Source organism: Centruroides sculpturatus, unplaced genomic scaffold (assembly GCF_000671375.1).
Source record: "Centruroides sculpturatus isolate CEXI.00-Female unplaced genomic scaffold, Cexi_2.0 scaffold51, whole genome shotgun sequence".
NCBI classification, from domain to species: Eukaryota; Metazoa; Arthropoda; class Arachnida; order Scorpiones; family Buthidae; genus Centruroides; species Centruroides sculpturatus.
Window position 1 is genome coordinate 267,466 of NW_019384329.1, and position 15,199 is coordinate 282,664.

General features: G+C 31.9%; 1 protein-coding gene across 2 annotated transcripts; it reads left to right on the forward strand.

The window, feature by feature from the left end:
* Positions 1-216: 216 nt before the first annotated feature.
* LOC111629125 (vacuolar protein sorting-associated protein 28 homolog) lies at positions 217-12,749 on the forward strand. Of its 2 annotated transcripts, none has more exons than XM_023373004.1 (8): positions 217-308; positions 4,780-4,840; positions 4,916-5,005; positions 5,090-5,195; positions 5,290-5,391; positions 12,148-12,201; positions 12,273-12,364; positions 12,436-12,749. In XM_023373004.1, exons 1-8 carry the CDS (start codon positions 284-286, stop codon positions 12,554-12,556), a joined length of 651 nt encoding a protein of 216 aa, XP_023228772.1. In that variant the 5' UTR covers positions 217-283; the 3' UTR covers positions 12,557-12,749. The 2 variants fall into 2 exon arrangements, with proteins under 2 accessions (XP_023228772.1, XP_023228766.1); XM_023372998.1 differs by having other exon boundaries at positions 225-308; positions 4,771-4,840.
* Positions 12,750-15,199: the final 2,450 nt, after the last annotated feature.

A 15,199-nucleotide genomic window follows, 5' to 3' on the forward strand; every position in this document is an offset into this window, starting at 1 on the left:
CATTGGTGGGCGGCTCATAATGGACCTGCAAATAAAGGCTTCAGTGTTTGCAGGCGGGCGGAAGATAGAGAATAAACTGTATTTATGTAATTTAAATAAACGAACACGTTTAATTAATCTTTAAAATTATTATTGATTGTCATTTAGTAATTTTAATTAATAAATAATAATTGTAACATAAAATGTGTTTTTAAATTTAAAAAAGAAAAAAAACATTGTGATATGAAATGACGTCATTACGAGAATTGCCAGACGACAAACGTCAAGTGACAAATACGGAAGGATGCCGCTTTATTCCAGTCCTCAAGGTAAATTAATGGAATTATTACTTAATTTGTTATTATTTCTGTCACTTAATCTTCAACAGTTATAAATAATTAACCGTGATTTATTTTAAAGACGAATCGGGTTATATTTTTACCTTGTTTCTCCATCAATTAGCCTAATTCGGGCTGTTGATTTAGGCCTAGCAAAGAGAAATGAGTCAATAATAATTAAATAATAAGTTTAAAAACAATGAAACATACTTATATTTCCATCGTTAATACAAGACATGTTAAATTTACCACAAGAATACTTTCAAATGTGCAGAAATTGTGGCACTTATTGCAATTGTTATATATGTTTTCGTCGCGGAGCGGCACATCGGATGGCGGAAGTATACGAAGTGTGTCACGTGACATTTCACGATACTATTCGGTAACGTGAGTACTCATCTCTGACGTGTTTCCTGATAATTTATTCTTTTTGCAAAACTTTGGAGACATCATGTCGTAGATCATAATATACTATAGTATTTTTTATTATAATTAGAAACAACTTACTATTATTATTGACTATATGAAGCAACAAAGGTAAAACTACTTGCTAACGACAATAGTGCTATCATGATATATATATATATATTATAATGATAAATATTAGTCAGATGCAACAAGAGATGTATAATGTCTTGATGTAAATAAATATAATTAGCATTATTATATTATATTGCATTATCATACGTTATTATATGTTGCAAAAAGAGTAAGTTATCAGGAAACATGTCAGAGATGAGTAGTCATGTGACCAAATAGCACCAACAAATGTCACGTGACGCACTTCGTACACTTTCGCCATTCAAAGTGCTGTTCCGCGACGAAAACAAGCTTAAGCAATCACGTCTCACGGGGTATGCTCAGTAAGTAGTATTCCAACAATTTTTTGTTTATAGCATATTTTATATCGATCATTTCCAACAAATTATACATCTTTTGGAATTGTTTGAACCAAATTAGTCTAGATTTGATTAATTTTATGGAAGAAAACCTCTCAAACTTCTGTACCCCCTAAACTGCATAAGTGCTGGAAATGTATCATAAGTTGGTTCTTAAGCTACAGAAGTTCATAAGTTTAAAAGCCTACCAATGGCCTAATGGATAAAACCACTGAAGGCTGGCAGTCGGCAGTAGAATTGTTGCCGCCTGGTGTTTTTCAGATTTTCTTTACGTCGAGCACCTTAATATCATTGAATGTGGGATTTGCCACCTCCCTATATGAGTAACGTGTACGGGCAATCCTTTGCAAGATATAGGTCAGTTTTTACTGTAAATTAATATAATGCCTATTTTCCTTTCTTCATAGTTTTAGGGGTGTGGGTGAGCCCCATGTAACTATATAACATTAAATACAGTAGGAACAGTCAAGTGAGCTACTAGAAAACATAGCAAATTTTAGGAGTTTTCCTTTGGTAAAGGTAAGCTTGGCACTTGGAAACAAAATGCAGAAAAGAATAATGCAGGTAAAAATTGTGTAGGTACCACTTATGTCTTGATGTAATAATTGTATTATTACATCAAGACATAAGATAATGACATACAATTGGCTTGGCACCCGCTGAGCACAAAGTAAACACATCACCAACCAAATGCATCGCCAACCGATGCGCCATTTAGAAAAATCTTTATAAAAGTTCTAATTGGCATACATTTTAGCTTTTGTTATTCTGAGTAACATTTGAATAAAATTCATTTGCTTTGATGCAATTTTATCTATAAGCATAAAATTAAGCCATAAACTTCAATTAGCTTTATGGAACTACCTATGGCTTCTGTGAACTTTGACCTATCGACCCAGAAGTTTTGCCAGCATCTCACTGATAATGAGTAAGGCTTAACTTTAAAATTTGAGCTTTCTATACCCAGTAGTCTTTTTTCTACGAGCATCTGCAGTGCCAAATAAAGAAAATACAGCTTTCTTGGCAATTTTTTCACTTTTCAGTTGCCTATATTTTGGCAGTGGCTTTATAGAACAATGTTGAAATTTTGCACACTACCTAAGAAAACAATTTTCTGTCAAACAATATATTCAGAATTACTTCAAATGTTTTGGGGTGGAGAAATCGACCCCCGAAAATCTGCAACTCTGATTCCTGTATATATAAAATGTCAGTCATTGACTTTTTTACTTATGGTCAGTCACTGCTGTGACTCAGAATGTAGTTTGTGTTATTCTTATACAGCTGATCCTTAACTTTTATACAAAACACTTTACTTCTCTTAAATCTCTTCTGCATGTCAAACTACTTTCTCCATCCTAGGGGAATAACAGCTGTTTTTATGCCCATTTTGAATTTGTTCTGAGCTACAGTTGGCTGTGTAGTGAGGAACAGGGCTTTAGCATATCTGGGATGGAACACACACAAAAAATTTCCAAGGTTGCTTTGCTGGATTTAATCCTGCATCCACAGATGTGCAATGTGCAAAATTCGCATTGTGAACAAACGGATTGTAAAGGTCAGCATTGTTACTATCATCTTGAATGATGTGACAATAGTGATTTTGATTCCTTATTTTCCACTGAATGTAAATGAAGTTGGCAGTTTATTACTTGGTGATGAAATGCTGTTGTCTGTCAAAGTGTCTGGATGCCGAAGAATAACATATTGGTATCATTTTTTGAAATACATCAAAAATTGTTTTATAATTCTATATTTTTTTACTTTTTTCTATAATTTTCGTGCATTTTGAGCCACGTTAGATTCTTATTTTTATCTATTTATGACAGATAATTTTAATTTGACAAATAAAATATTTAAAAAGCATAGTGATTTTGAGTTGTTAGCATGTAATTTTAGCATAAAACTTTCATTAGTGTGGAATTATTCATAAAAAGAAACTGTTAGAGTATTTCCATGAGTTATTTTCCCATCAATAAAACAAAGAAGTGTAATTTCAACAGTATGCTTTTTAGGAAGATCGTTTGGAAATATGTCTGTCTTGATCAGAGACTAGATAATTGTTTGTAGCATGTTTTTTAAATGCTTAAATTATCTCAAAAGAATGAATTGAAATGCATACTGTAAGTGTGCAAGATACCAACAATACATTGTTCACTTGGAACTGTGGTTGCCAAAGTAATGTGAATGCATCTTTAGGAGTAAGTCAAAAACTTATGGGTTGTGTGAAAATATTACAATTGGTTGATTGTTTTTAGTGTAAAGTGTGTTTATATTCTTAAAATAATAATACATACATACATAGAATGATTGTATAACCTTTTTTAATATTGTATTTAGGTATACAGTGTACATGCTAATTTTATTTTAAATCTAGTACTCTAAAATTTCTTAATGGAGTATGCGCTGCTTTTCTTTATCAACGAAGGAATAAATAACTAAGAATGCATGCCGACCACTGATCCTTTATACTGCTTTTCTCATCGCCTATGGCCTGAGTGGTGAACAGACATCAAAACCTACTTTAAATAGCAATGTGCTGTTTTGAAAGTTTAGCATCATGTGGATCTGATGAAGAGTGACTTGTTTGAAAACAACTAATTAGCAAAGTAACAAACAAACGTATGAGATTGTATGAGTTGTCCCTTAGATAATCTTTACAGATTATCTATGGGAGGACTCATACTCTCTACATCTGTACATTTTACACAACTCAAATTTTTTTCCTCAATGTGACTTTTGACTGATTCATATAGAGAGAGAGAGAGAGAGAGAGAGAGAGTTACAAAAAATGATTACCAGCAGAAACAATTGTTCTTTGTTCTCCTTGAGGGGATACTTTGCTGCCGGTTCATCAGTTTTGATGTGACTTATCAGTTCGTATCTACTTTTTCTGCCTCAGTGTTGTCTTCCATTTTCCTTTCAATGTGCCTGGATGATACGGCCATATTGTCACTCTCCAAAAGTGTTCCATTAACTATTCCATTAGGTATTTTCTCCTCATTCTGACTTCAATGTTTTCTCCTCCATTTTGTTTACTCTCGGCCTGACTCTGGGCTCACAATTACAGCCAATTTATGCTAATGTAATGTAGGCAATTTATCTTCTCATAGGAAGCTGCTTGATGTTTAATCAAACTGTGAAGATGTTGATAGCTTTTACTGTGCCATTTTTATTGGAGTCATAACTGTCCCACAGTAAAGTTATGATGTTATAATAATTTTTTCATATAACTACTTGCAATAAAATTATTTATATATTTACATTCTCACCTCTGAATGCTCTTGTTAATGCTTGGAATGACTCACAAGCTAAAGTGCATTATGTAAATGTCCAAATCATTGATAAATTTTGTTGTTTTGGGTGCAACAAAATGTCAGTAATAGTCATATTGTATAGACCAGCTTTAACAGATGACAGACTGATTCATATAAAAGTCAGCAAAGTAACTGATAGATAATTTACACATTTTTTTGTAAAACTTTCAAACAAATATTTGTTTAATAAACTTTAATATTTCATGAATTTTTTTCATTTTTATAAACAATTTATAGTCGTTTCAGATTCTAGACCGGAATTATATGAAGAAGTTCGATTGCACAGAACTGCAAGAGAAAGAGAAAAGTAATTTTGGATGAATTTAGAATAATTAATTAATTTTTTTTTAATTGAAATATTTTAATAGAGACTTTCATTTAGGTATGATAACATGGCCGATTTATATGCTGTCATTAACACACTTCAATGTTTAGAAAAAGCATATATTAAAGACAGTGTTACTCCAAAAGAGTGAGTACAGATATAACTTATATCTAAATATTTCTTATCTATTATTTAATTTTAATAGATTATTTTCATATTTTACATGTAAAGATATACAGCTGCATGTTCAAAACTATTAGTACAATATAAAGCAGCTTTTAAACAGGTCCAAGGAGATGAATTTCCAACTGTTGAATCATTTATGAAGAAGTTTAGGGTAATTTATATAAAATGATTTTATATTTAATAATAATAATTGCTGTCTAGAAAAGTTCTAAACTGCATAATAGTTTTGATATTCCTAATTCTAGTTGGATTGTCCTGCTGCAATGGAGCGAATCAGAGAAGATCGCCCCATTACTATCAAAGACGATAAGGGTAATACAAGTAAATGTATCGCAGATATTGTATCAGTAAGTAGTGAATTATGATTCTATATAGTACAAAATGTTGTTATGTATTATTTTATCTCTCATTTCTTGAACATCATGTTACAAGTAAGATAACTGCACCAATCCCACAATTTGCACATTAAGTTGGTTCTGCATAAAAGCAAAATTATGTAAGTTGAGACTAACAGTGCTGGATTGCTCATTAGGCATATGCTTCACATGCTTAATGAGCAATTATAATAGTAAGCAAAAGCTTACACGTTATATACTATACTACGTAATATTTCAAATATCACATTAAACCAAAACTCTATTGTATAAAATGAAGTCTTGTTTCATTTTTCTACCCACAGTAAACTGAAGTTGTTTAATTCAGGGAGTTTTGGGGATTTGATCCTATTAAATTATGTCAGTTTACATTCAAGGAAATGTTGTATGAAGTATTTTAAATTTTAACTTGTCTGTAGATTCCTACCATGATTGAATCTTTCTAGAATGTTTGGTTAATGTTAATTCTAATTTTCTCACTTTATTGCTCTATTACCAAATTAATTCTAATTAATATAAAGATCACCTGATAATTACAGTTCTATTTCATTTAATTTTGTATTCCTTAATTATATTTTGTTATTGCAAATACCAAACTGCATGAATAAAAAATGAAAGGATATGGAACTTCAGCAGTAGAATGAATCGCAGGTCTCCCACTGAGTTGATTTTGTCTCCTTTAGTCTCTGTTTTTGTTACAAGTCACTTTTAATGAGCTTTTTAGTTAAAAGTTGCTATTTTTTGCTTTGCTAATACTTCAACAAATGGCAACTTTTAAATCAAAAGCTCACTAAAAGTGACTTGTAACAAAAACAGACTCTAAAGGAGACAAAATGATTTGCTTTTTGTTGCTTTGCTTTGTTGCAATAAAAAATCATAAAATTTTACAAATTTTATGATTTTTTATTGCAATTTTCTATCCATGCATTTGTTGGAGTAAATGAAATGTGCACAGGCATGAGGTGTATCATAATAAAATCTTATAATTGAGAAAATTTAAAGACATTTTCAGAAAATTGGCAATTATAATTTACATTATTTATGTTGCAAAATATAAAAAGCACTAAAAACTTAAGCTTGTTTCCTGAATCTTGGCTACCCTGTAGAAATGTACAGTATTAGGGATCAGTCTATTTACTTAGTGAAAGGAATGAATTATTCAGAAATCTTTGATAAGGTCATTGTGCATTACCAAAATAGGGGCTCCGGAAGATTTTAAATCCTCCAGAGCCATAACTGAGTACTGCATGTAACCCTTTCAAGATATATGAAATGATCATAACTAATTTTTCATAAAGGACTTTATTATTAATTTACCATGCAATGATATTAATAATAGTAGATGTATTATGTATTCAGTATTGTGGGAAAATTTTTTAAAAAACTGCTGAATTTGACGAAATATTTTGATCGGCAAGAGGAAAATTGGTTTAGTCTATCTTGGGTCACCCTTCTTTTTTTAGCAATGCCATACCATTCACCATAGAAAGCTATTTGCTGGGTTACTTTTTCACTTACAGTCACCTTTGGACCCACCTGAATTGTAAGGACAGCCAACAATATTTAAAAAATGACTGAGTTTCTCAAGCAACTTTAATTTTGTGTATGATTGAGACTCATAACATGACCCAGATTTTATGGAATGTTTTCTCTGTTGTACGTGAGTTCTGTCATATGAAAAAGAACACGAGTTAGTTTTATAATTGGCCAGTATAAAATTAGTAAGATTCAAATAAAGCCTGATTTTTCTGTGCCTGTGTGACAATGCAGAGCTATTTGCCAACTAATACAGATGACATATAACTTTCTGGGAGATGTTTATTTTTATTGCTGTCAAAATTTTTAAATACTATATTCACCTTCGGATGCTTTTCATTTGTTGAACATTTAACATTTGGTGTGTGGAAAGACATACGTAGACTAGTCATGACTTCCAATAGGTCTTTTATAGCATTAATTATCAAAGGAGGAAAATTGATATGTATTCCAGAATGCCATATATAATGTATGTACTAAAAGGCAATAAACATAGTATGAAAAGGATTTCATGCTCTACTAAAAGTATGCACTGACAGACACTCAGAAAAAGGAGTGTTTTGTCAAATTAGCTCTAGGCATCTGTCTACAGTATCTATTCAAATCAATCACATGACCAAGCCTATATCTCCTGCCACAATATGATTATACAGTGCCCGACAATGTGCAACAATTGCCAAATTAAAGTTTATTTAAAGTAATTATTCATTATTAATCTTGATGAAATTCTCAACACATTCCATCAGGTGTTGTTCCAAAGTATATGAGTTTGGGTTAAACCAAATCACACTATCTCCTAATGTATGCCCTGGGTCCATATAAAAATATTGTGGATGATATACATAATTCTCAACTCCTTAATAAATTAATTTATATATATATATATGTATTCTATTTAACAGTCAATTGGTGATTAATGATAATTAGAATATAGTAGCTAAGGAATTTTTTTTACATTATTCAAAAGGCATTGGTAGTTTTTTTACTGGTGGGCTAGATATTAAAGAAAAGGAGAGAATAAAAATTAGTAAATTCGTGGATTGCAAAAGTTGAGAAAAAATTAAAGCAAGCTGTAAAATCAAAAGTAGGTAGTCGGTAGAATAGGTATAAGTTGCATTTGTGATATTAAAAAAGGCAACAAGTGATAGAGAAAGAGATAGTAGAGTAATTTCCAAAGATTATTGAACAGGAAAAGAATTCTCATCACAAAACTTTGTAACAAAAGATTCAAGAAATAGTTTTCACTTATCATTAAGTATATTTATTCTTTGTTTTGTAAGATATTTTCGACCCTCTTACCAAGTAAAATAGTAGATGCACATAGTTGGCGAATAAAGAGAAATTTTAGGAAGTCACACGCTGAATAAGAAGTTTCTTTTTGGGTTTTTTCAATCTCCTTTACACTATATTTTATCCTTGGGTAGTCTGCAGACTTGCTAACAGTGCCAATGTTATTTTGTGTATGTGTATATATATATATATATATATATAAACAATAAAATGTAATGGGTTTAATTCTAACTAAATTGTTTAAAAGATACTCCAAACTTGATGAAATACCTTAAAAACATCAAATAACACCTGTAATTCAGTTAATATGAATCAACTTATAACATTATAAATGTTCATAAATAACCTTTTATGCATGTGATACTGAAGATGTATCCTTCAAATTAACTGCAACACCTTTCTTAGTCACTGTAAATTTCAAGGTTTTCAAGATACTTGAGCTGTGCACAAACAGCTATCCTACTGTGTGCCTTTATAAGTTGAATATAACAGTTGGAAACATTTGTTCTTATAATAAATTGGTTCATATTAACTACATTACAGGTGTTTTTAATGCTACATCGTTTGTGTTGCAGAATATATGATTTCATTTAAAATACCGGTAGATTCGGTAATTAGGAATTTTGTTAAATCAAACTTTTCTCTGCCCCGTTTTCTTTGAGTTATTGGAGAGTCTGCTGTATAACCTTTAAAATAAAGAAAAGGAAAATATAAAGAAAGCGAGTGTAAAATATAAAATTTTGTGCCAATTAGGTTATAATTCCTTTCCAGTTTTTCCGTAATGGTTATATATTGGCACTTGTCATCCAAATTTTGGCCATTATCATGTGAAGTTTTCTGGACACAATGCCAAATAACTGGAAACCATTAGGAAGTTATGATTATAAATATTAAATGTTTTGTTTTGAGAACAATAACATTTTTATTTTTAAGAAATGTTTAATATAAAAAAAAATTGAAGGTAATTTGTCAGATTTTATTTCGCAAAGATTTCAGTTAAATATTTGCTGTTATATTAAACTAAATTTTCTGTACAAAGCAATAATGTGTATATAGGATTGCCCAAAAATCGGTTAATCAAAGTATGTTTTATTATTGGAATGGTTACGGCTGCATATTATCGTCTGTGGTTTGTCAGCAGTGTAACCGTTTTTAACAGTGCTTAAAATATATCTTGAATAAATTCACAGAATAAATGAGGAAACTTTCAACTATAAAAACATTCTGAGCTTATACAACTTACTCATTTGTCTAATTTGTCAACTAGTTCTCACTCACACTGTCATTTTTCTTACTAAGGGTTTAATCTACGTCTATACGTAGTGTTAATGCATATGACATTAGTATGTTAGATAGTGCATGCCATGCAGAATAAAAACCCATAGTAAACATTTGTCCAAAACTCAACCGTTTTCAAGATAAATGAGCAAATATTTCTTGTGACATCGTCACAATGCCAAGCTGCAATTTTTAATTTATTTAATTTAAAATATATGCTCTTTACCTCAAATTAGTGGTGTCTTGGTATTGGATGTTCGTATATAGTTAATTGAACTTCCTGTCTCTAAGCTCTCCATATGTGGTCTCAGCTTTTATCTATATAAAGCTGTTCTCAAGATTAAGAAAAGACAGACAGATGACAGTGGGAATTTATAGGTCTACAATTTATTCAAATTGCAGCCCAATAATTGACAAAGACCTGGTGTTTTTGAGATAGTGTTAGTGTATAAAATGATGGTGGCAAGTGTGCATGGAAACAAAAGGAAGACAAGGAGAACACCTGTGAATACCAAGATAAAAATTTGCAAGATTAGCTCTGTTGTCATGTTGCATGTGACACACAGAAGACAATACATTAGTAGTGATACTATTGTACAAGATTATCACAACTAACTTAAGGTTAATCACAATCCAAATAGATTAAAACTCTAGTTGGAACTGGAAACCCATATGAAAGTCCATTTTTATATCTCTCTGCCACTATGTTTTTGTTCCCTGTGTTCAGCTGATCCTCTTGGTGAGAAGTTGTCTACCACCACATCATTAAAAAGGAGGGCATTTATGTATTGTACCAATATGCTTGACACATAAAGGGAACTTAATTCTGTCAGGAAGGTGGTGCTACAACATGTAGAAAGAACATTAATAAACAATTTAATAAATACCTTTGAAATATTCAAGATGGTGAAAGGATAGCCTATGAGTAAAAGGAGGTTAACATTGAAATATTTTCCTGCCTTGTGTACAAGAGTGATTCAAAAAGTAAGGTAAAAAGAGCTCTCCTGTACAAATTTTATTTCACAGGCAGATATAGTGATACAGATTATTATGGCATTGGTACTGTACATATTATTTTTCAACATAATCACTATGCTTGTCCAAACATTTATTCCAACGATATACTAAGGCAAAGAAGAAATCTGCATCAACTCCCTTCAGCCACATCATGATGGCTTTCTGAACTTCCATATTGATTTGGAATTGTCTGCCACCCAGATTCTTCTTCAATGGTCCAAAGAGATGGAAATCACAGCGTACCAGGTTGGGCTATAGGGAGGATGTTCCAGTACCTTCCACTTGAAGCGCCATAACAATTCAGTTTGCTAAGTTTGCACACCTCTCCTGCCTTTATCAAACTCGGTGCACCAAACCCACATCTGTTTTTCTGACATGACATTACCACCGTACACCTCAACAAGTTGATGACAAATTTCTGCTGGTGAGTTGCCCTTCAGACTGAATCATACTACGCACTTCCACATTTGACCATATTTCCGTAAGCACAGCCATTTTCAAAATGATATTGCAAGAGTCTGATGCAACATTTGCACCATCTAACGCCTGTACGATAAAGCTATGGTCTTTTGCTGCTGCCCTAATGGGAAATTTGAACAAGAGGAGGAATATGACACCCATGAAAGCTCTTGTTACCTTACTTTTTGAATCACCCTCTTATATGATACATAAAGCAATTGCAAACCACAACAAACTGATCCTAGCTTTTAAGTGCATCCCAACTTCTATGCAACAACAAAAGTCCACAGGGTCTTTCCAGTTCCTTTGGTGTTTATCTGTGTACATACAACACCATCATTTTAACACAAATATGTCACTACAACCAAGCAGAACATCGACAGTAGAATTAAGGAGCATAAACAGGCAACAAATAAAGGTGTAAGCAGCACTATTCTGTTGACTTTCGCTAATGGAGCCAACATGGAAGTCATTTGAGATTTACGAGATTGTTAGACCTATGAATAATTGAAAATCCTAGAAGTTTACAAAGCAAATAGAGGCCATGAGTGTGTTAACTGTTGAGACGCAAACTCATCCAGTGCATGGAAATTGTTGTATGAAATAAAAAACTGCCACTTAAACTGGTTAATTTTCTCAATGTTGACTCCTTCCCCACAGCACACGTGTTTGGCAATCCCCTGTTTGTTTCAGCATTTGGAGATTAGTTTGCCTTCAACGGGTGAAACAGGGCAAAAAACAATCCTCTCAGAATTTTATATTTAGACTTGGAGACTTTGAAACATTAAGAAATGCGAAACGTTTGGGGTTTTCTGTATATATGGATGTTAATGTGGGGGATGATTTTGTTCACCTACTGTGAAGCTTAATAACGCAAGTGTCTTTTGTTGCAAATTTCCGAAAAGTTATAGGAAGATTTGTTAATTGGGTGGATTAATGCTATTAAATTTTGGTGGTTAAAAGTGGAGGGATGGGTGTCGTGTCATGTCTGGAGTAGGGTCAGACTTAATAAAGGTTTTACTCGTTATTACCATTTACAATTTTTTATAAAATTCATCACTACCTTCAAAATAACATGATTTATTTTATTTTTCTTTTGTTTGTAAATGGACTTTGGGCAATATTAATGTATTATTATTTTCTTTCTAGCTTTTTATAACTATAATAGATAAACTGAGATTGGAGATAAGAGCTATGGACGAGGTGAGAAATGAAACTTTTAATTCGATTCTCCAACACAAAATTTTATAACTTGCAGTTTTGTAAAATTTCAGCTTCAACCCGATTTGAAAGAATTAAATGAAACGATGAGTAGATTAAGCTTGATAAAGGAAGACTTTGAAGGAAGAGTTAAAGTCACCGAATGGTAAAATTTATTCATTTATATTATAAAACTATCAGTTTTGCACATAATATTAATTATCGTTACATATGCAGGTTGAAAACTATGTCTTCGATGACTGCATCGGATCAGCTGAATGAAAGTCAAGTGCGGCAGCTGATTTTTGATTTGGAATCCTCTTACAATGCCTTCAATCGACTTCTCCATGAGAGTTAAAGCAATGTATTTTTTTTTTTTTTTTTATTAATCACACAAATTTATAAAATTTAATTACAAACTTACACTTATTTCTAATTCTATTCAAGAACTTTAATGTTAAATTGCTGACATCCACGTATTTGTCGAGCAGTTCGAACATGTATATAATCAGTACAAGATTGATTAAAATTATGTAAATATTGTCTAAAAATTATTAGTGTTCTTATATACTTTTTAGGAAGAATGACAGAAAATAGTCCATATATACTCAGACATTGATATGAAGGATATTTTTAATCGTGCTACTGGCTGACAGAGTTGTCAGTTTTTACGATTTGTGGGAACTCTTTGACATTAATTTTGCATACAGGAAGTACTAAATTTCTGAATACAATTCAAATAAATTATGTGCGTGGATCAGTAAGTAACCATCCAAAATGCAGAATAAAACATTTTGTTTTAACTGTAATTGCCTTGGTTATTCTCACACTTATCCAGCTGTGACATGAGCAAATTCATTTTTGTTTGAGGAATATAGCAGGGTTGATACTGGCACAGCCAGTCATGAACCACAGCTTGCACTTTGGCATCCGAGGAAAATTTCCTGCAATTAAGTGCTTTTTTTGGTTCTCCAGAAACAGGAAAGTCACAGACGAGACTATAGAGGGGTTGCCAGAACATACCACCATCCAAACTGTAGCAGATAATTGTTCTGACCATTTGGTTTGCTCTTTGTCAAGAGAATTTGGGGACTTGGCGTGCACATCAAAACAGTCCTGATGTGGCTGCAACATCAGGGTTTTATCCATCTGTTTGTGAGCGCGAGGTCTTCCACCGTACGCTGTGATGTTGCTCATCTTTCACGTTTGTCAGTTCTTCCTAAAACTTTTTTCCCACCTTAACCTTGGCAAGAAAGTGTGCGATCACATACCTGTTGCTTTTACCAACAAATTGCAGTGGGCCCATGACCTTCAATGACTTTGGTCAAATTTAAGTTATGGTTTAATAAGGGAGCCTACTCATCCGGTCAACCCAATCATCCGGTGCTCTTATTTTGTCATAAAGTTAGAGCACTGGATGATCAGTTAGTTAAGATGTCAGCCTGACACTGGGGAAATGATCGAATCCAGGTGAGCAACACCCAGGAATTTTTCAGTAGAGGCCCAGTCAAACACAATGCATACGATTAAATGGCGCTATTAGTACCCATGGGGGCAGAAAGAATGAAAGTAGCCAAATTTTTCTGCATGGATTGTCACAGAGGATATTGGCATGATCCGAGTAACTGGTCTCCGGTCGACGGTAATATTGAAACTTCACTAAAACAAACCAAAATTAACCAAAGACAGATGCTCCCTACAGACTTCACAACTGCTTACATAATACTTTACACAAGAAACAGACAAATAGCTTAAATCTTCTTAAAAAATCTTTATTTAAAGTATAAAATTAGCATATTTTAAAGATGAAATTGTGCAAAAAACAAAACAAATACTATAAGCTGTATCATTTCCAGATGTGCAAACTTAATATTGAGAGCGCGATTAAAATGGCTAACATCCATCACATAATTACTTTAAAGTGATGTTACGCAGACAACTGAACTGTGACTGAATTGTTAAGAGAATTCCATCTGTAAAACTTACTATGCATTCGCACTCTTGAGAATTACAAGAATTAATACAGCATTAGTAATTGATAAATATGAAATTTAGCAAGGAAAAACTGTTCTTTCATTAATAAATGAATTCAATTGAAGTAAGTCGAGTCCAAATTATGTTTAATTTATAAAAAAATACGTTCGAAAATAGAATACTGCAGGCATTTATACCTAATAAGCCGCCATCTTGTTATGTATGAAGACGTCACTTCCGGCTTATCATTAAGTTTCATATGTAAGCAATTACTCAAGATGGCGCTTATATGACGTATTTGAAATGGCGGCCAAATGTCTATGAACTAACGTCGAACAATAACGTTTAATGGGCGAATAATTTTTCGATATTTCAAAAACTTTGTATTAATCTGTGATTAATTTATCATTCAGATTATTAAAGTAAAATTATTTAAGCTAAAAAAAAAAACCACTAAATTAAAATATCCTCTTCGTTTTTAAATAACTCGACGGAAGATGGCGTAAATAAAAATGGCGGATTTTACGCCACCTTCAAAAACGCCAGTATCGTATTTACAATATGTATTTAAGTGGAAACGCATTAAATTTACTAAAAATTATTAACTGCTCTTTTCTAAATGTCTAAATTTTAAAATGTTTCACAGTAAGGGATTTTATTTAATAAAAGAAAGCACTTAAATGAATCGGTAATAAAATACAATATTTGTTTTAAAATTTTTTAATTTTTTTTTTATTTTTAAGAAAATTCAAACTTTATGAAGCCTTCAACTACGTTATTATTATTATATATTATCAGGGTAAATGGTACATTTAAAGAAATTAAATGGTGGCGTAATTGAGGATTAACTCCGATTCGTTCCGCTAGGAGGTTATTTTTATAATTAAATTTATTCATTCATGTTTAAATTTTACAAAATGACTAATAATTTTATAAATCATTAATTAAGAAATAATAATAATAAATTTCTATTAAAGTATTTAATATATTAAAATATAAAACTAATGCAAACACGTTTCGCCCTCTA

Bases quoted from the DNA above. Each gene is read 5' to 3' on its own strand.
- LOC111629125 (XM_023372998.1), top strand. From the start codon at position 284: ATGCCGCTTTATTCCAGTCCTCAAG. The intron at 5,196-5,289 runs GTAATTTATATA...TCCTAATTCTAG, and splicing joins CATTTATGAAGAAGTTTAGG to TTGGATTGTCCTGCTGCAAT. The intron at 12,365-12,435 runs GTAAAATTTATT...TTACATATGCAG, and splicing joins AGAGTTAAAGTCACCGAATG to GTTGAAAACTATGTCTTCGA.